Raw genomic sequence first — 21,957 nt, 5'->3', positions numbered from 1 at the left:
CTGAATTTCAAGTAAAACACACACACACAAAGAAAAAGTGCCAATTTCAGGAATTATAGCTTCAGCAACAAAGGCATGAATTGTACACCAAATGAAATGACCTCTAAAAAGGAAGCCTCATTTAATCAACCTTCAAACATGCTTTTTTTGTAAAGAAGGGGACATTTTAATGTTATTGTCTGAAACAAGTGGGCAAGAACTGTGTACATGGAAAAGGAAATAGAGCACAATAAGCAGCTAAGTTCCTTTCTCTGCTACTCTCCATTTCCTTGAACGGGATTAAGACTATTCAATAACCGTAAGTGAACAGACCCTTCAGTGGTGACAGCTGCAGGATCTGCAACCTGCTTTGGGTAATGTTTCAGTTTCCTTTAATGTACTTTTTGTGGTATAAAAATGGCTAAATGAAAAGCAATTTACTACAAAGATGATGTTCAACGTAGTACTCTTTGTTTAAATACATGTTTTCAGAAAATATGGCATATGAAAATATGAGTCTGAAAATTATGCTTATGCTATAGGAAGAAGAGGTAATGAAAGAAGCCAAGACATTCTAGGCAAAAATTTGACAACACTAGATGTAGATTTTCAGACACTTTCATTTACCTAAGAATGGCAACAACAACAGCTCATTCAGGGAAAAGGCTGCTCCTCACAAGTACACTTCAATCCCACAGAGTTCATAAACTCCATCCTCAGAGACCTACACTAACCTTTTGGTAATGACTTTTGCCTCTGGCCGACCTACTAGGCAGGCAAAGTAAAAATGACGGGCTGACAAAAATGAGTATTTCCAAAATATTCACAGAAAAAAAAACTCCAAGATGTACACTAAAAACGTTAACTGCTGTTAATTCTACCTGACTGGGTTATAATTTCTACTTTCCTTTTTGCGTTTTCAGGTTATTTTTGTAACTCCCCCACCGCCACCCAAAAAAAAAAAGCTATTACAATAAATGTTATAAAAACGTACAAACCCAATCTAAACAAATCAGGTAGAAAAATGAAATCCACTTCAAATATACAGAGGAATGTTTAGAAATTAATATATTACAACTTCCTAGATAGGAATTCTTTCCACATCATTCTATCTACATATTCTTTATATTTTTTATATCTACTTTACAGATATAAAAGATATACTGTTATATCTAATTTATATCTTTATATTCTTTATATCTACATATTCTTTGTATTTTCTTAATACAGCACCACACACATTTAATAAATGATTTTACTGATCCTGAAGGTAATGTTCCTGCAAGATAATAAACTATCCTTGACACTCAGTTTTTGCCTGACCATTTCTGATGATGGGCAACTACGTCTTAAGGTATTTTGCTCAACTATTAAGAAAACTCTCTGAAAATTTCTTGGTTATGAGCTAGAATCTGTCTGTTTATTTAATCTTAGCTTTGCCTTCTGCAGGATCTATGGATGACAGCCTGTCCAAGGATTAGTTGTTTTTTTTTTTTTTTTGGAGACAGGTTCTTGATGTCACCCAGGCTAGAATGCAGTGGCACCATCACCTCTCACTGCAGCCTCAACCCTCCAGGCTCAGGTGAGCCTCCTACTTCAGCCTCCCAAGTAGCTAGGACTACAGGCATGTGCCATCACACCTGGCTAATTTTTAGGTATTTTTGTAGAGATGGGGTCTTGCTATATTGCCCAGGCTGGTCTCAAACTCCTAGTGTTAAGCAATCCTCCTGCATCAGCCTCCCAAGTGCTGGAATTACAGGTGCAAGCCACCAGGTCTGGCCCTGTCCAAGAATTAGCATACACTTAGGTCCTTAACCATGCTTTATATAACCAAATTACCCAATCCCATGCTAGAAGGTTTTCAGGAAATTAATGCTTCTCTCAAGATATTCATGTGTTTTATGTCCTTCTGTTCATTAATTTCCCAATGATAGGGTCATCTTTAGTGTTTCCACCATAAATCAGGCACAGGGCTTGGCACACACTTGCTCAATAACTATTCATTGAGTGAATGTGGTCAACAGGTTTATGTATATATTTCATACTTGATCTGACCAGCAAAAAATACAGTGAAACTCTGTACTCATAAAAAATAATCTTTTTGGGCAAACACCTTCATCCCTAATCATCTTTCATTATTTTGTAGAGAAGAGAATTTGATCTTTGAGGATGAGTAGGAAGAGGTCATATAATTTACTTCTCTCCTGATTTCTAGTAAATTTCCTTGCATACTGCATTTACATTAGGAACCAAATTCCTTGTGGAGAATTATTAGTCATAGTCTCTACATGCCCTGTCCCCAATCTCTCAACTCCAAGACACCAACTCCAGCAAAATCTTGTTTCTAAGTAGAACACAAATTGGTGATTAATATAGGACATAAAACCCACCACGGAGCAATAATGGCAGTAATGTCTTAACAGGTAAACAAGCAAACAACAACAGAAACTTATAACATCAATGCGACTCAACACTGACAGAATCAGTTCTGCAACTTCTGTTACAATACCCTCCCTGGTCTTCAAAAAATCTTCATATAAATAAGATGGCAATTATTATACATGCAATCAGTCAGCAAATTACTCAAACATGGGGATCATACACTGTACCTTTCTTTCTTCCATCTTACTGCTGACCACATGCCACTTCTGCTCCAAAAGTGCTACACTCTGTTCTGTCTTGGAGCCAGACCCAGAGTCGTCACGGCTTAGAAGCATGAGTCTGCCCTTGTCAAGTAGTTGATTATAAGTCTCTTCCCTGGCTTTCAGCTGGGAATAGAGTTCCTACAAGAAAAGGCAGGAAAGATATCAATTATATCCATTCTCTGGAAGACACCTACATATAGATTCTGTAGCAGAGTCTGGGAAAGTCCAGGAAGAGATCATCTTGATTAAAAGCCATTCTTTTGGAATCAGTGCAAGTGCTGAGCTCTAAGGGAATGAGACCCACCATACTTAATAATAAAAGTAGCTGTAGGCCGGGCGCGGTGGCTCAAGCCTGTAATCCCAGCACTTTGGGAGGCCGAGACGGGCGGATTACGAGGTCAGGAGATCAAGACCATCCTGGCTAACCCAGTGAAACCCCGTCTCTACTAAAAAATAAAAAAAATTAGCTGGGCGAGGTGGCGGGCGCCTGTAGTCCCAGCTACTCGGGAGGCTGAGGCAGGAGAATGGCGTAAACCTGGGAGGCGGAGCTTGCAGTGAGCTGAGATCCCGCCACTGCACTCCAGCCCGGGCGACAGAGCAAGACTCCGTCTCAAAAAAAAAAAAAAAAAAAAAAAAAAGAGACTCCAATAATCTCTTTTCCCCTTTTCATGAAAAATTTGCCTAGAAATTATGTTGCTTTGGTTCTAGCATGCATTCTTGAAATACTGGAAGTAACTATTTGATTTCCTTAAACCTCCATTAAGTAGTTTCCTTCTTAAGTACAAACACATCTGTGTTATATATTTTTCTTCTTGATGCTGTCATCTTCAAGTCAATATATGTGTTCAATAAAGCCGATTAACTCAAATTTTCCAGCTGACTCTTCCCTGTCACTACTGCTGCCTACTGTAAGGTATTAGAAGCCTGTAACAGGCAGCAATCCCCAAAGGTTATACTATATTTTTGGTAAAAATGCACTACTTTGTAGATTTCCAGATACATATTAATACATCACTATGAACTTGGAAAGGAGCTATTGAATATGGGATGCTTATGCTCAATTTAAAAAAACTGCTATTACCATATGTGTATCAAGCTGTTCCCTAGCAGTTTCAGGAAGTCCTCCTGTGGGCTTAGATGCAGAAAGCTGGCTCTCCATTCTAGTAAGTTCCAAGAGGAAATCTTCAATTTCACTGTGGAAGCCCTGGGCCTTTTGAGAAAAAGATATAGAAAAAGATATATCAACCACATCAGTAGTTAATTCTCAGCTTCAAAAGTAAACTTTGCAAATGATATGAGGAATTTATCTTGAGGGAGGAATTTTGGGCTGCTCTCTGGCAAAGCTGTTCTGTTGCTAGATTAGCATGGGGCCAATATTATTGTTAGAATCTAGCAGAACCCTTTAGACCTCACTATAACATATTATAAATGCCTGACACAATCAGATGAATTGACTATATGATTAAGGTACTGTTGAACAGGGAGAGACCTGACTTGATCCAACACAAAAAGGGAATCTGTTATAGTGAAGATCTACTAACTTTGAATAGTGAATAAAGAGACTGAGCTACAAACGAATTCAAAAAAGAACTACCCAATCAAAAGCTGCTCTTTCCAGATAAATTACAGCACAGTATGAACCTTCCCCTCAAGACATAAGGGGTTCTTTGCTTTTCAAATTGATGTCCTCTCTCTTAGACAGGCTTTCTGTTATCTGTACAGCTCTTCCTACCTCACTTGGATGTCACATGTACCTGCTGCAGAGTTGACTGAAGCTGCTGCTCCCTCTCCTCTGTTTTCTGTAACACTGACTCCCAGCATTGGTTCATGGTTTCCAAACGGCTCCTTAAGCTGCTGGCATCATCTCCAGCACTGGACTCAAGAAGCTCATTGCCAGCTTTGTTGACTGTTTCCACTGTGGCTTGATGAGCCAAAACATCATTTTTTAGGACCTAAAAAATGTTGAACAACATAATTTATCTCCATGGATATCATCTAACTTGGTTCTCTAAGGTATACACAACATTCAAAGGCTTCTGGTGGCAATATCTGGTCTCAATAGGGTTAGAGATGAAGAAATGAAAATACTTACATGGTGTTTTGCGAGCTCAACTTCAATGACTTTTGGGTCTCCACTTATTGGTCTCTGAGCATCTAACAACTCTTCAGTATGAGTCAGCCAACTCATTAGTTCCTCTAAGGCATGTTGGAACTGACCAAGGGCCAATAGAGCACCTTCTAGTTTGTGCTACTCAGGAAAAGACAGAAAGGGAACATTCATTAGGAAATTAGAAAAGAGCAGAGAAGTTCACTGATGTCATCTACCACCTGCCTTACCTGTCGGTGGGCAATTTTCTCACCCAGGTTCTCCCAGAGGTGTTTGAGTTCTGTCAGTGGTTCTCGTATAATGTCTCTGTCTGTCTCATCAGTAGCTTTCTTTAACATCAGTTCACCCTGGTGATTAAGCTTCTCCATCTCAATTTGCTGCTGGTAAACTTCGACTTTGAACTCCTGCCAAAGACACACTCAATGTTAACATCAAATCAAGTCTTTAAAAACTAAAACAAAACAACTCTTCTTCAAAAGCCATACCCAGATACAAACCTTCATTTCATTTAACTGATCTTTAACAGTATTGAGGTCCGTGCCAACAGGGGGCATGGTGCAGAGTTTAATCACAGTGTTATCTAGCCAGTCAAACATAGACTAGAACAAAAGACAAGTAAACAGTCAAAAACAACCAGAAGTATTTGGGAGAGAATGAACATTATCCCTGCTAACATAAGAAGACATAAATCAATCAAAGCACCTTGTGCTGTTTGTGATTTTAGGTAAGGGGCACAGATAAGGAATAATGATCTTTATTAATAATATGGTGATTTAATAATGGAGCCAACATTATCAAGATAATGTTCAAAATAAAGTACAATTTGGAAATACTAAATTTCAATAAAAGTTAAGATTTCTTAATCCCAGCTAGCAAGCTCATGGTGTTCTGAAGTAACTGTGCCAAACTGTGCTTGAAGATAACCTGGGTTTGGAACCTCCGGCAAGCAATGACTTTCACAGCGAGGCCAGCTTCACAACATAGCTGAATGAATCTATGATGAGCAGGGAATAATAAAAATGGCAGGAAGAGTAAGAATTCAGACAGATGTCACTACTTTTTTCACTACAAGTGGGGAACTTTGGCTAGATTTGTGGAAATAGCACTATCTTAGGTCTGCAGTCCTGTGAAGGTGATCCACTCTTGTGCTGAATTCAGAAAATGACAAAAATGACAAAAAACAGAACCTGTATTTCCTTGGTGGTCACCTCCTGGCCTCTCACCTGAAGAGTGTCCTGATACTGCACAGCAGCTTGCATAGCATCTTCAAGTTTTTCTAGCCTCTCTTTCCATGTTTTGTTTAAGTTCTCCCAAGCATTATTCATCTAGGGGAAAAACATTCAATCACATTCTTCAATCAGTATCACTCTTCAGTCTGAGCCCACTAATGTTCTAACTGAATGCCTCATCCATTTCTCCACACCTCATCAATGCTCTTCCTCACTTCAGGCTTCTCAGTTTCTCCACAGGCAAAAATCAAATCTGCTCCAAGGATCCGAATAAACTCCAGCTCCTCATGCAGACCATCTGTCTCTTCCTTAATAGTCTACATGTAAATGAACAGAATATAAGCCAAAACAGAAAACAGAACAGAACTTACCAAACTTTGCAAATGTGATTTATACCCCATCAATAGCAGATGTGCAACGTAACTGTCAATTTCACTTATCTGGATGCTACAGCTTCAGACTCTAAGTGGTTATTTTTCATATACACAAAATATGTATTACATATAGATATATGTATATATAAAATAGTATAGAAAAGGCACAGTGAGCTTCAATCATTTACCAAAGGTTCATCCCTTCCTGCCTCCAAAAAAATAGCCAGGTGTGGTGGCATATGACTGTAGTCCCAGCTACTAGGTAGGCTGAGGTGGTTGGATTGCTTGAGCCTGGGAGGTGGAGGTTGCAGTGAGCCAAGATCGTGCCACTGCAATCCAGCCTGGGTGACCCAGTGAGATGCTGTCTCAAAAAAAAAAAAAAAAAAAAAAGAAAAGAAAAGAAAAAAGCACCAAAAGACTAGAAAAAAGTATGTCAAAGTAACAATTGTTATCTCTAGATAATGAGTCCAAAAATCGATTTTTATTTTCTACCATCTATTTTTCTACACTTAAGAAATGTAATATAATGAGCAGGTTTTTTTCAATTGGAGAATGTCTCAACTTAAAAAGAAACTTTAGGCCTGGAGCAGTGGCTCACACCTGTAATCCCAGCACTTTGGGAGGCCGAGGTGGGTAGATCATCTGAGGTCAGGAGTTTGGAACCAGATGGTCAATATGGGGAACCCCCCCGTCTCTACTAAAAACACAAAAATTAGCCAGGCATGGTGGCGCATGCCTGTAATCCCAGCTACTCAGGAGGCTGAGGCAGGAGAACTGATTGAACCCAGGAGGCAGAGGTTGCAGTGAGCCAAGATCATGCCATTGCATTCCAGCCTGGGTGACAAGAGCGAAAAACAAAAACAAAAACAGAAACCTTTAAGGTACTCAGCCTGGCTAAGCAGTTAACATACCTCACTTGATTTGATAAAGTGCTTTTTCTAGAGGACAGACACCTAAGAGAAAGGGTTTTGTTTCCTTCTTACCTCAGCAGCTTCAACCTGTTGTTTGATGATGGAAGGATCAATGCCTGGGCTTTCCAAGTCATGGATAATATCCTGGGTGTCTTTGATGGTGGTCAGGAGAGCTGCCATGTCATACCAGAACTTCTCCGCTAATTCAAGGACATCAAGAAATTTGATTTCTCGCTCTTCAGCCCGAGCTTTGATGTCCTCCCAGAAGAACACCATTTGATCCAATTTATCCTGGATTTCTGAGCAGGTTAAAAAAAGAGATATGAATAGAACTTCCCTAAGAGCCTGAAATTGTTCTCTTCAGAAATTCCATCTAACTCTGACTTTTTCAATGAAACCATCTTAAAAAAAAATGCTAAGCATTTATAACTAAAGGATAATTTTCTATTTTAGTTTTACTATTCTTTCTTTTCTTCTTTTCTTTTTTGAGACGAGGAGTCTCGCTCTTGTTGCCCAGACTGGAGTGCAGTGGCGCAATATTGGCTCACCGCAACCTCTGCCTCCGGGTTCCAGAGGATTCTCCTGCCTCAGCCTCCCAAGTAGCTAGCATTACAGGCATGCGCCACCATGCCCGGCTAATTTTTATATTTTTAGTAGAGTCGGGGTTTCACCATGTTGGCCAGGCTGGTCTCAAATTCCTGACCTCAGGTGATCCACCCAAAGTACTTGGATTATTAGCATGAGCCACTGCACCTGGCCTATTATTTCTTTCTTTTTTTTTTTTAAAGAGAGGGAATTTCACTCTGTCACTCAGGCTGGAGTGCAGTGGCGTGATCTTGGCTCACTGCAACCTCTGCCTCCCGGGTTCAAGTGATTCTTCCGCCTCAGCCTCCTGAATAGCTGAGATTACAGGCGCACACCACCATGCCCAGCCAATTTTTGTATTTTTACAAAATTTTGCTATGTTGGCCAGGCTGGTGTCGAACTCCTGGCCTTGAGTGATTTGCCCACCTCAGCCTCCCAAAGTGCTGGGGTTACAGGCATGAGTCACTGCGGCTGGCCCCGGCCTATTTCTACACTAGTGTTTTCCTCTTACATTGGTCTCCCACATAAAGGGATCACAGAAGTAATCCAGAAATGAGCTATCATCTACTATAAAGGTAGTGCTAGGATACAAAACCCCTAATTTACAAAAGGGCTGAGATGAGAACTCTGTTTCCAGTGTTCTATGTTAAACTTGTATGTTTCCCATGGAAAGTGTTACAAAAGGTAGCTATGTTCTACCCACTACTGATACTGTAGTTTACTCACGTTAGGGGTTAAAGGAGCTTTTGTTTCCTGGCCTGGGAATCTAACTACCAATTGTAACCTTGTTTCAATGGGGAAATGTGTTCTGAATTCCAAATGATTTTCCAGTGACTTTCTGGAATACTCATTACTGGGGACTGCCTTTACATTCAAAGAAAGAAATAAATCTGGTGGGATGCTGAAAATAACCACAGCCTAGAATTTATTCTGTTGATTTTTAAAAATAATGACAGTCATCAAGCACCTTTTGCAGCCAGATCCTTGTCTGCTCCCTGAGATCGTCCAATGAGCTCCTCTCCACGGCGCTTCAAGGCCTCAAAGGATGGCTGCAGTTTTTCTAGCTCCACGGTGGCACTCTTATTGTCACTGATGCACTCTCTGATCTTGTCTACTTCAGCAGGGATCAGTGGTGGCATACGTAGGCGAGAGGAAAGATTCTCCAGTGTCTCCAACATAGGCTCAATTTTATCATGAAACTAAACAAATGTTGGAACATTACCATCACAGCATACCTCATCACTCTTCTTGGGGAAATGTTAAGGAATAAGGACAAGATATTGTCCTAGTACTGTTTAGGATAACCTGTGCTCAGTCTAGCCCAATGGCTGTTAAGTGTTGAGTTTGGTTAAGAAACTGTTTTGGGCTGGGGCAGTGGCTCACACCTGTAATCCCAGCACCTTGGGAGACTGAGGTGTGTGGATCACCTGAGGTCAGGAGTTCGAGACCAGCCTGGCCAACATGGTGAAACTCCGTCCCCACTAAAAATACAAAAAATTAGCCGGCCTTGGTGGTGTGCGCCTGTAGTCCTAGCTACTAGGGAGGCTGAGGCACGACAATCACTTGAACCTGGGAGGCAGAGGTTGCAGTGAGCTGAGATTGTGCTACTGCACTCCAGCCTGGGTGACAGAGTAAGACTCTGTCTCAAACAAAACAAAACAAAACAAAACAAAAAACACACAAAAAAACTCCAAAACTGTTTTGGGCATAGTACACCAGAATTGGCCCATTAGAAAAAAAAAAAAAATTTATTTTAAGACTCTAAATATATGAATATACTAGAAACCAATTCAAATCCTTAGTGCTGCCACAATATTTCTCCTATTCCAACTAATGTAACAAAAAAGGGACAAGACTATGAAACTGCTGAGAGTCAGTATGTCAACATTTGAGATGACAGTTGCATGCAACAGACTAGACCAACAAGTTAGATGCCCTCCACTAGCTGTGTAAATGAATGGGGAACTTAATACGCTACACGACTTGCGGTTTAAAAGTATCATGGCATGCAATTTAACGACCCACCTTATGGAACAATAAGAGAGAAAAAATGTTGGAATAATGAAAGGTAATTAAGGAAGACCAAATCTAACCTTGTTCTTAAAGAATTATTACCGTCCCAGTCTTCTGGTACTTTGAATAACATGACTACAACTGAAAAGTTCTCATTAAAATTTGATGCAGAGAGGGGAGAAAAGAGAGCAAAACAGATTAAGCTTGCCTCCTAAGAAAAATCTATCTCAAACCAACTCTGGTTTTAGTTAGAGAAAGGCTTATCAATTTCAAGTGTCCTATAGAAAAAACATGGTGGGACTTTTAACAAAATCACTTCCCATCACTCTCTCACGTCTAGGTTCCACCCCAAATGAAACTGACATAATAAACTGACTAATTAAATTTATTCCACTAAAGTTAAGGGAAATTCCCTTATAGGTAATGACCTCAATTTTCAGCATTATAAGAACACCCTAGTCCCAATGGGGATGGGTACCTTACCTCTGTAATCTGTAATGGTGGGCGCGGTCAACACAACAATGAAATGTGACGATGTGGGGAAGACAGGAGCAGGCAGCAACAACACAAAGTAACACATTCCACAATGTGAGTGAGAGATGGGACGGAAGGTGGGGGGAGAAACTTGTGTAAGTACAAATATTAACCAAGAATACTGACTAAACATAGGAATAAAATACCCAGACATGACAACAGTACCACTAAGAGTAATATATTAGTTGAAAGTATGTAGTTACATGCTTTAAACCCCTCTGCTGGTTTATGCTTCTCTTTGGCTCTTACTACTCCCTACTCAAGCATCTTAAATATGAGTTAGCTGGTTGCTTAAGAAAACTAATGTGCTGTTGCTCTAAAGCTAAAAAGTAACAGGTTCAACAAGTACTTTTTTGAGGCAGTCACTGCTTTTGAATCTGCAAGGTAGATTTATCCAAAATCATGTGCTAAAGGATCATCACAACATAAAGTTTTCAGAGAAACCATCAACAGACAATATATACCAGCCAAGATGCCTTTCACTCTCCTCAGAATGTCAGTATGCCAATGTTCCTTGGAATAAAAATGCAGATAGGCTAAGCTTTCTGTTCTATATACCAATCATGTATTAACATGCTGGTCTGGACATTGCTGAGCACAGAGGCATACCTGATACAGAGATCTCTTGTTTAGAACAGCAGACAGTTGAAGGTTATGAGTGTCAGACACACACATACCTGTGCAGACTGGGACACGGCCTCATCCAGAGCCAGGGCTCGCTGGCGCACCTCCTCCTTTATTTGGGCATACATGTTTTCTGCTTTCTGGTATTTTTCTTCCACCATTTCCCCTTCCTCGGGGTTTAATTCCTTTAGTTGTGGGCCTATCTTTAGTAGTTTGTCAATATGAGGTTTGTGTTCAGCAATAGATTCCCTTAATTGCTAGGTAAAAAAATAACCCATAATGAATACTTTTATACCAGTTTACTTACTTTGGTCAGAGCTAATATCAACTTTAAGAGGAACAAACAAAATTGTTAAAAACTAGCAAGTCCCAGCATCTCACCATTTGTGCAGGAACAGAAAAACACCTAAATCTTAGGTTCTGACACTACCCAATTCTCTTAATTTTTAAAAGTCAGTTCTGATGTCTCATTACCCTAGCAGCCTTCCTGGAAACATACTCTCTTCTCTTCCCCTTCCACCTGTGTCATACAAGTCTACTCCACACTCTTCTGTAATCATAAGTACTTCTATGTACTCTATTTTACTCTACATGGTTTAATAATTATCTACCTCCCCAGACTGAGATACTAAGCTGGATAAGCTATGAATAGCAACATTTTTGGCAATCCAACCACTCCTTGACTTTACTGTTGGCTACGTCCAGTTTATATCCTTCCACTTATAGGAATAGCAATAAGCACAAGCCATAAACCAGAAATAAACATTTTAAAGTGTCATTAACTATACAGAGCAAATGCCTTCTGACATTACCTCATGGCTTTCACTCCAGTTGGTGCCTAAGTAGAAAGTACCATCCAACCACACCTTGAGTGTAACAACATGCTATTATCCCCAGAAATATTTTAAATTCCATTGATTTTTAGTGAGTTCTTTCTTTAGCTCTGTCATTCCAAGGTTCTCGATATCTCTATAATCTTAGTGTTTAATCAATTGATATTAAACAACAAAGAATTCATATTATATATTATGAAAGGAATTCTAACTGATTAAGAATTAACTTCATAACACAGAACTTGCACCTATAGACACTAAGAAATGTTGTTTTTAAATAAATTATAGAGACCATTTTAGAGCAATAAAATGAAATTTGGCATGCTCCTTACCCTCATTTCCTCTTGTTGCTGCCTGAGCTGCTCATGATCAATGGCTGGAGGGGGTAACTGTGCTATTAGTGCCCGAGTTTCCTCAATCCAGGGGCTGAGCTCTTCATAAGTTTCCCAAAACTGGTTTACTAAGACCTGGGCCCGCTCTAGGCGGGCATAACGCTCTGAATTGAGTAGGCTAATGGCTTCATATTGCTGTATTAGAGACTCCGTCTTTTCCTATGTGAGTAAAAAAAAAAAAAAAAGTTTAAGTATTACTATTATAAACTCTTAAGAAAAAAAGTAGGTATATATACATTAAAAAGTCTAAAAGAATACACAACTAAATTATTTTAAAATATGAATAAAGATTAGAAGTGATTTTTATTTTCTTCTTTATACTTACCTGAAATTTTCTAATTTTCCTATCATACATATATTTTATTTCTAATTTTTAAAAGATAAAAGTTTAAAAGGCAGTAAAATAGTGTTAAGAAAAACACAGCAAATTTAACCTTTCAGTAATGACACATAACCTTAGATATAGCATTATTATTATTATGTATGTTTTTGAGACAGCGTCTCACTTTGTCACCAAGGCTGGAGTGCAGTGGCGTGATCTCGACTCACTGCAACATCCGCCTCCTGGGTTCAAGGGATTCTCCTGCTTCAGCTTCCCGAGTAGCTGGGATTACAGGTTCCTGCCGCCAGGTCCAGCTAATTTTTGTATTTTTAGTAGAGACAGGGTTTCTCCATGTTGGCCGGGCTGGTCTCGAACTGCTGACCTCAGGTAATCCACCCACCTTGGCCTCCCAAAGTGCTGGGATAACAGGCATCAGCCACCGTACCTGGCCAATATAGCGTTATTATAATGGATCAGTTTAAAACTGAACATCTAAGGGGCTATGATGGAATCTTTGCCTATCCAAGTTTTGCCTGTCATTTTTCTTCTGATTAAAAAACGTCTCCAGAAACCTGCCATTTATGTTTCAAATGTTTAGGATGAGTAGCTCAGTCATTTTATGAATATTTCTGAGGAAACTGTGGCTAAACATATCCTTTATAAAACAAAACAAAACAAAACGAAAAAACCTATCGACAAACTATCTTGACCAATCCTTTCAAAACTAGGTATGACCTTTTAGAAGGATAAAGTTGGACTGTAATAGCAATTGTAAGAAAAGTCCAGGAGGGAAAAAGCCTTAAACCATCATTTCACAATTGTGCTTCTAATTCACCATGATTAAGACAGGAACAATATGGCAAATAAATAAATGTAATTCACCTGTAATACAGTTTTCTGCTCCTCCCCACATGTGCCAAAGATTTCACTACGGTGACTGAAGAGTTCATCCATTGAATCTTTGTGTCGAATAATGTCAATGGAGAAAGCCTTTGAAAAGTAAAATGTAGTTAAGTCAAGAAGTAAAAAGACCCTTTTCCTGTGTTACTGAAGGTTAAGACAAAATCTATGAAAAAGCCATATTAAAAATTGTTCTTATACAGTTTGACACTTTGCCTATCCAATATCTTCTTTAGCTTATCTTTTTACTAGCTTACAAAAATGTCTACTCTCCTAAAAATCACCAAGGAAACTGCTAATTATGGATTAATGGGCCTATTTTTCCTTTCTTACAAAGCAAAAAAAAAAAAAAAAAAAAAAATTCTTCCTCGTCTCAATCAAGTACATAGAAAATTAATTTCTATTTACCATCATGCCATTAAATTATTCCACTTGACATGGGATAGTCTGAAACTCTCCTTGTCACTCTAAGTTACTGATGATTCTGTTAGCTCAGGAAAGAGTGGGCACATACCTTCTGTACCTGAAGCTGTGCTGTGGTCTGGTCCTGTTCCAGGCGAATTGGACCTAGAGCCATCAGTTTCCGTTTAGTTTCGGCAACCCAAGCTAGTTCTGCATCGGCAGCTTGCTCATACTAATAGACGTATTAAAGAAAAATAAACAAATTATATACAGCCAAGTCTCCTCAGAACTGTAATTTATTCAACACAGCAGGGCCTGGATTTTCAGTAATACAGTTTATAATCTCTCACAAAGTAGAGTCAAAACTGGGAAGAATTTCATAAAATCACAATTCAACATGCAAACAAGTTAGAACTGACCATATATCAATTTCTTTAAAATAAGTTACAGAACTCAGTTTCTACAACTAGAAGTAACAGATATCAATCCCCTTCAAAAGAAATATGCTTCTAATCAGTGTTTTTATGAGACTATACTCTTCCTGCCATTGCTCTTTCCTACCCAGACATGGAACAGTAGGTTTAGTCAGATGTTTAAATACAAACCTAATATGGCAGTAGACAGCTGAGTCAAGCTAACTTGGAAGTGCCCACTCAGCTGAAGCAGCATAAAACCCCAGAACAACACCATTTTTAAATGGTTATGTAATAACGAAAACCAAGAACATGTTCTACGTGACTGTTGTTTCATGAGGGCTCCCCAATCTTCCCCCCTTCCCTGCCCCCTCAAAGACAGTGTCTGATTCTGTTGCTCAGGCTGGAGTGCAGTAGCACGATCATAGCTCACTGTAGCCTCTAACTCCTAGGCTCAAGTGATCCTCCCACCTCAGCCTCTCTAATAGCTAGGACTACATAGGCAATTGCCACCATGCTTGGCTAATTTTTTAATATTTCTGTAGAGATGGTGTCTTGTTATGTGGCCCAGGCTGGTCTCGAACTCTTGCCCTCAAGGGATTCTCCTACCTTAGCCTCCCAAAAGTGCTGAGACTACAGGTGTGAGCCCCGTCTCCTATGCCTGACCTCCCCAGTCTTTTATCTCTTCCTCTTCAACTTGGCCAATATACATTGATATTTAAAATATGCTTCTTCCAAGCACAATAAATTTCATATTGAAATACCTGGACAAGACTAGGGATAACTCTAAAGACACACTGGGGATATACCTGGACTCAGAGCAAATTTCTGTGTGGTTCAAAAAGCATACGTTCATCACTACAATCCTAAGGAGTTATATTAACTTATTTTTTGTACTACGGCACATTAAGTGGTATGTATCCAGCTACACAAAAGAACAAATGACTTTTTTCCAGAAAGCAGGAAGGAAAAAAGATCACGGGAAATATGACACCTGTGTTTACTGAGAAGGTTCTATTTTACATAGTTCTGCTATTTTGGTTTGCATATTTGATAGTAATTATAGTTCTTGATTCCGTCCCCTCTTCCATCTAATGCTAAGAGAGTTAATCATGTCAAACTAAGATTGTGATGCATTTGGACCTTCTGAATCTAGATATTATCTACTCCCATCACCATCAGCCTTCTTAGCAGGGCTTTAGCTAAGAAAAGGCCTCATGTAGACTCTTCTCCAAGTACTTCTCTACTCAAAGGGGTCAAGTATTTTGGTCAAATCCTGGATCCATCTTCACAAACTTCTACCCAATCATTTCCCATCAATGAAATAAATTTATTCCATCAGATTTAGCTTGAGCTCATTCTTATTTCTGAGTCTGTATTTATGTGGGTCATAGTACTGTATCTCACACATCAATACTGTCTAAAATATTAATGCAGAGGTATTATAAACATTACCTGTTGTGATCTCTGAATAGCAGCATCAATTTCATCCACCCTTTGTCCAATAGTGTCACTGACTAGTTTGTACTGCTCGTTAGCATCGGACACAAGTTTATCCAGCCCTTCTCTGGCTCTCCAGGGCACCAGCTCTAAGAGAGCACGGCTCACCTCATTCACTGTGTCCAACACCAGCCTGTGCTCCATGACCTCCTTCTTTAATTCCTAAGGAGGGAAAAGAGTTTTCAGGCCATACCTTGCTAAATAAAGCACATCAGCAGCTGTGCTGGGTGGAAAGTGCTATCTCTACCACCACACATCCCAGTAGGACTCTGACCTCCTTCCTTCAGTTATTTTTTTCTCATCTCAGATTTTTCAGTCATTCTGAAGCCTGACTTTAGACTTCACTGTTGCTTGCTTAGAATTGTCTGTAAGATTTTTTGAGCCAGATTGTCTCTAGGTAAAACAAGTAATACTTCTTTCATCTCCTTACTTCAACAGAAATGACAAATAATGCTTTAACCAACGGCTCAGTATTTAACCTAACGAGTACCTATACAATAGTTCTATGCATCTAGAACTATACTAGATCCTGCAGAGAAATCAAATAAAACCATTAAGCACTCTTTAGAGAATAAATAATAGAGGTAAGTTATAAAATGTTACAAAGCAAACTTGATTCAACTTTCTCCTTCATAATGTATGTGTAACATATATGTCTTTATGTCAAATCTTACTGTCCATGAGTAAACAAGAAAGGGGGGCACATATTTTTAGTTTATATTTAAGGTCAAGGTTGATAAAACTTAAGGATTCTGACAAAGAGGAAGGCTTTTTTTCCTTTTACGGTAAAATAACAGCTCACCTTCTGTCTTTGTTGAAACTGGGGTATCTGCTCCCCTGTGGGAGACTGTCCTCCACTGGCTGCCAGCTCCTCCTCCACCTCCCTCAGCCACCCAGTCAGTTCCTCGTAAGTAGAATGGAACTTGGTGGCCAGTTGCCGGGCTTGCTCTAAAGTTCTGAGGGCCTTGGAGCTAGTAACTGTGATGTCTGTGTAACGAGTCTTTATTCCATCTAGTTTTTCTTGGATAAGTAACACCTCCTCGCCTATGGAAGATAGCACACAATTATTCATATTTAAGAGATCTAGGAATGAGGAGTCTCTGATCCCCTTTCTTCAAATCAGAGCTTTAATTTCATAGACGCTCTCTCTCTCTGTGGTAACGATTTCACCCATCCCATACTAAGGGCAAATGAGAAATAAAATAAACTTTCCACTGGATAAAAGAAGCCATTTCTGAATTATTAAAATCTGAGCTCAGCTCAAATGTTTCTAGATGTTCCCAGCACCTTTCAGTGGATGCTGGCTCCTCTACTGAAGGAGAGGAGAAATCATCATCTATAACCAGATGTGAGACAACGTTTTAGTTTTCAAAAGATTTAGCAGGAAATAACCTTCTGGAGCACAGTAGGGAATACAATCAGTGAATACTAAGCTTCTCATATATACATAGAGAAGAGGCTAAGGCAGGGAACTCCTTTCCTTGGGTACATGATTGTCCTTGAGACCATAAGGGTGCTAAGAGACGCACTTTTCAAAGTACCTGTGGTTTGTTTTAGAAGAGCCTGACCATTTTTAATAGCTTGGTCTACATTCTTCTTTCTATTAACAATTTCTTCATTTAAAGCCTGAAAGGAAAGAATACCATTAATGCCAAAACTGTGGCACTACAAAGGAAACAAAATGTGAGACCCTTAAGAGACCAAATTTAAAGTAAAGAGATGAATACTAGTTTAATTTAAACATCAGATATTTGATCCCCTCATTTTCTCTTTAGGGAGCCCACTGACTATTCAAAATAATTAAATCAGATACCTATAGGCAAACTTTCCTAAGTACTGGATGAGAAAAACTTAGAATTACATCAGCTTTACCAATCTATCGGTACTAAACCCGAACCCAAGAAAGGTAGAAGTGAAATTTAGCAAAATTGTCTACTGTGTCCAAAGTAAGGAATAAACAGAAAGTTTAAGAGAAGAAATTCAGTAAGAACAAATTGACTTAAAACAGAATCCTAGTTAAAAACTCTCTTCATGTTTAAAGTTAATGAAGCAAAAGAATCAGACTATAAGAAAAATTACCTATTTTTACTGCTTTCAAACAGATTTCATAAAAACGAAATGAAAAAGGCAAACTCTTCTATTAAGATGACACAGGCCGGGCGCGGTGGCTCAAGCCTGTAACCCCAGCACTTTGGGAGGCCGAGACGGGCGGATCACGAGGTCAGGAGATCGAGACCATCCTGGCTAACACAGTGAAACCCCGTCTCTACTAAAAAAATACAAAAAACTAGCCAGGCGTGGTGGCGGGCGCCTGTAGTCGCGCCTGTAGTCCCAGCTACTCGGGAGGCTGAGGCAGGAGAACGGCGTAAACCCGGGAGGCGGAGCTTGCAGTGAGCTGAGATCCGGCCACTGCACTCCAGCCTGGGCGACAGAGCGAGACTCTGTCTCAAAAAAAAAAAAAAAAAAAAAAAAAAAAAAGATGACACAGAATCCCTGGAATTTGAGCAAATCCAGAAATATCCTAAAAGTTCTAACTTGACCTAGTATGATCAAATCCTGGGCACTACATATATAGATCTGGTTTCGTTAAAGCACATTATCTTTCATAAAACTGCTCAAATAGAATCTTAGTGACCCATCACCTAATAACGTAAATCATGAGTTGGAGTTCAGATGGCCCCTGACTGACTACACCCTGTACTATCTTCTAGAATTACTGATTCAACTTGTTAAATATAAGTATTTCCATGGACTCATCCAAAAACAAATTGGCAGTCAACATCAAGTCCACAAACTATGTACTTGTGTATAAAATAAAGTTGAAGTGTGTGTAATGAAGAAAAAAAATAAATAAATGAAGAGAAACATAAATCAAAATAACAAAATAACAGAATAACATAACCAATAAAAATGGAAACATGAATACCAGGTGGTCAGCGTGCTGTTTGTGTAGGACATCCTGTTTGAAATCCTTTACGAATACTGAACTGAGCTTGTCCTCAACCTCAGCCAGCCAGTTGAGCACCTCCACCTCATCCTCCCCAAACAGCCTAGCATTAGACAGAGCTTGTTCAAGCAGGGCTGCCTTCCGACAACAGCGGTCTTGAATTTCACTGTATCGGGCCTGCAATGAGTCTATCTTTTCTGACAGCACACCCTGTTCTGCAGGAGATGTCAGGGAGGAGAGGGACTGCCCAATTTTGACTGCCTGGTGCACATCTGTTGCATGGTTTTCTATGTCTTCTTCCAGAGCCTGGAAATCCAGATGGAAAACATGAATAACAGAAACAAAATAAATGAAAAGTAAATGCAAAATGAGTAACAAATGATATAACAAATTAAACAATTAAAAAATTCACCAAATGAAGGGCAAAAATAATATAAAAATTGGGAACAAAAGCTGTTTATTCCGATGGTAGCTTATCAATTTCTATTTGTATTTCAAGAATGTGACTTTTCCAATTAATAATCTGATCATATTTTAAGTTAAACCCACAAAACACACATCCTCTAAAACGCTGCAGGTAGTTTACTCATTTCTGGGATTTCTAATTCCAGTTTTCTGTTTTCATTTACTGTAACCATTCCCTACCTTGTGCCGAATGATCTGCTGCTGTATTTTGGCAGTCTGAGTGCCAACAGGTTCTGAGTTAGCAAGCTTTTTCTCTGTGACAGATAAGAAGTCAGAAATAGGCTCAGCTGTCTCATGGAACTGTTTGGCCAGAACCAGGATGTCTTCCAGCTGTTTTTGCCTACACGAATATATAGAACAAGCTGCTCAGGAAAAAAGTCACATTAAGACTGGTAATAGTACTATACTCAGTAAAAGAACAGTCTTTTCCAGGTACAGTTTAAGTAACAATAGTAAACAGAACACACATTACGTAGCATTTCGATGTTTTAAAGGATTTCATACCTTGTAAGGTGGACAGAATAATTATCCCCCTATTATAAAAGAGAAAGTTGACTCAGAAGGCTTAAAGAAAGATTTGTCCAATCACCTGGTGAGTAGCAACAGCAGAATCAAATCTTCTAATGTTCTCCTTATATCATATTGACCCAAATCAAAACAGAATGTAGCATATATATCACCTGAACATGTGACCAAAACAAAGTTTAAAGGAGGCAAAAAGGTGTCTGTTTTCATTCTCTCTGTCACTACTACCTTCATTTGTGAGTGAAGATATCTGAAGAGTAAAGACTGTATATCACCTATGAACTAGAACTCCCTCCCCAACTTCCCAAAATCCAGTCAGGCTTCTGGTAATTTCAAGCCCCAGAACATAACTTTGAATCCAGATTTAAGGCAAAAAACCAAAAAAGAAACAAACAAAAAACCTCATGCTGGCTGAATTTGCCAACACAAAAAGCACCCCTCCCCCTCCCCAAAAAACAAAAAAACTATAGACTTTACATCTCACTTGGAATCTTATTTAATATAACATCCATACTAAGCTTGGCTTTTCTTTGGATACATGATTGTCACTGAGACCATAGAGATGCTAAGAGATGTTCTTTTCAAAGTACCTGTGGTTTGTTTTACTCTATAAAATAAAAGCAGCAAATTACAAAGGCAGGAGGAAGTCTGGATATTGGAGACAGCCTGACAAAGAACAGACAAGAAAACAACCACAGAACTGTATTAGCACACAGATGAATAATGAAAGGTCATAATGTTGTCTTTGAATTACTAAAAACAGACTAAAAGATATGGCATCTGAAGAGGCCTGGGAGCATATGATGCACTTAAGTTCAGCGAACCTTTACTGAAGACCTAATTTACGCCAGGCCCTATGCTAGTTATGCCCTGACAAAGTTATTTTAACAAAAGTGGTTTAGCCGGGCATGGTGGCTCACCCCTGTAATGCCAGCACTTTGGGAGGCTGAGGCAGGCGGATTACGAGGTCAAAAGATCGAGACCATCCTGGCTAACACGGTGAAACCCCGTCTCTACTAAAAATATAAAAAATTAGCCAGGTGTGGTGGTGGGCACCTGTAATCCCAGCTACTCAGGAGGCTGAGGCAGCAGAATGGTGTGAACTCGGGAGGCGGACCTTGCAGTGAACTGAGATCGCACTACTACACTCCAGCCTGGGTGACAGAGCGAGCCTCCATCTCAAAAAAAAAAAAAAAAAAGTCGTTTAAATTTAAAAATTTGGCATTTTGATTACTGGAAATTCAATTATGTTTGAATATGAAGAAAAACTTTTTTTTTTTTTTTGAGACGGAGTCTCACTCTGTCACCCAGGCTGGAGTACAGTGGCCGGATCTCAGCTCACTGCAAGCTCCGCCTCCTGGGTTTACGCCATTCTCCTGCCTCAGCCTCCCGAGTAGCTGGGACTACAGGCACCCGCCACCTCGCCCGGCTAGGTTTTTGTATTTTTTTTTTTAGTAGAGATGAGGTTCACCGTGTTAGCCAGGATGGTCTCGATCTCCTGAACTCGTAATCCGCCCGTCTCGGCCTCCCAAAGTGCTGGGATTACAGGCTTGAGCCACCACGTCCGGCTGAAGAAAAACATTTTTTAAATGGCAATCTAAGTCTAAAACTTTCTTTCCTAGTTTGTTTATGCCAGCCTTCAAAATATATCTTCAAGCAATGCAACTAAAACATACAATATTAAAAATCATTATTAAACTAGAATTTAATTTTTTAAAAATTGCCTGTAATTTTTATGTCTTTCTTACTCATTTGATTTTGGAATCTGAAAATTTGAAGAATGTATTGTAATAAGATTTCAGATATTTTTAGGGAGAAGAGCTAAAAATAATTTAGAAGCATCAAATATCTACTCTTGGTATTTGTTTCTGTTTAAAAGATTGGCCCAGAAACTATATTAGGCTAGGGGGATGGAAACAAGTAGAAGGAAAGAGTCATAAAAATATGTATAAGATAAACCACGACTTCAAGGAGTTTATGGACCAGGAAGGTAAGTACCTAAAATAATGATCATAATACAAGGTACAGATAAAGAGTTATGGCAGTGAAGAGGCAGGAAAAGTTATTCCATGCTTGGGGAATAAGGAAAGTTTTATAGAAGAGAGATGGACAAAAGCATTTCATGAAAGATGTATTATAATACCATAAAATAAGACACAGGGTTAGGACACTGTCAGAAGATATTAAAGAACAGAATATAGCTTACTTCAGCTATAATACAAGGAGTGAGAAGAATATTAGAAACTAAGAAAGGTAG

General features: G+C 39.2%; 1 protein-coding gene across 18 annotated transcripts in view; it reads right to left on the bottom strand.

The window, feature by feature from the left end:
* The window catches only part of LOC104675570 (microtubule-actin cross-linking factor 1), a 392,257-nt gene that overhangs the window by 42,565 nt on the left and 327,735 nt on the right, over positions 1–21,957 (bottom strand). For 17 of the 18 annotated variants that reach the window (XM_030942495.1, XM_030942497.1, XM_030942493.1 and 14 more), the window contains 20 exons: positions 19,356–19,515; positions 18,690–19,016; positions 17,305–17,389; positions 16,566–16,807; positions 15,719–15,925; positions 13,963–14,082; positions 13,431–13,538; positions 12,167–12,385; positions 11,055–11,258; positions 10,327–10,335; positions 8,798–9,029; positions 7,318–7,544; positions 6,155–6,277; positions 5,955–6,056; positions 5,229–5,330; positions 4,962–5,135; positions 4,717–4,872; positions 4,379–4,576; positions 3,706–3,834; positions 2,589–2,762 (listed from right to left, as the gene is read on the bottom strand). In XM_030942495.1, the coding sequence (XP_030798355.1) occupies positions 2,589–2,762; positions 3,706–3,834; positions 4,379–4,576; positions 4,717–4,872; positions 4,962–5,135; positions 5,229–5,330; positions 5,955–6,056; positions 6,155–6,277; positions 7,318–7,544; positions 8,798–9,029; positions 10,327–10,335; positions 11,055–11,258; positions 12,167–12,385; positions 13,431–13,538; positions 13,963–14,082; positions 15,719–15,925; positions 16,566–16,807; positions 17,305–17,389; positions 18,690–19,016; positions 19,356–19,515 (3,298 nt within the window). The remainder of the gene's footprint in view (positions 1–2,588; positions 2,763–3,705; positions 3,835–4,378; positions 4,577–4,716; positions 4,873–4,961; positions 5,136–5,228; positions 5,331–5,954; positions 6,057–6,154; positions 6,278–7,317; positions 7,545–8,797; positions 9,030–10,326; positions 10,336–11,054; positions 11,259–12,166; positions 12,386–13,430; positions 13,539–13,962; positions 14,083–15,718; positions 15,926–16,565; positions 16,808–17,304; positions 17,390–18,689; positions 19,017–19,355; positions 19,516–21,957) is intronic. The other variant, XM_030942494.1, reaches the window with a different exon arrangement.

This window comes from Rhinopithecus roxellana, chromosome 12 (genome assembly GCF_007565055.1).
Source record: "Rhinopithecus roxellana isolate Shanxi Qingling chromosome 12, ASM756505v1, whole genome shotgun sequence".
Lineage (NCBI taxonomy): Eukaryota > Metazoa > Chordata > Mammalia > Primates > Cercopithecidae > Rhinopithecus > Rhinopithecus roxellana.
Note: the sequence above shows the minus strand (reverse complement) of the source record. Positions and strands in the feature narration are given on the sequence as shown.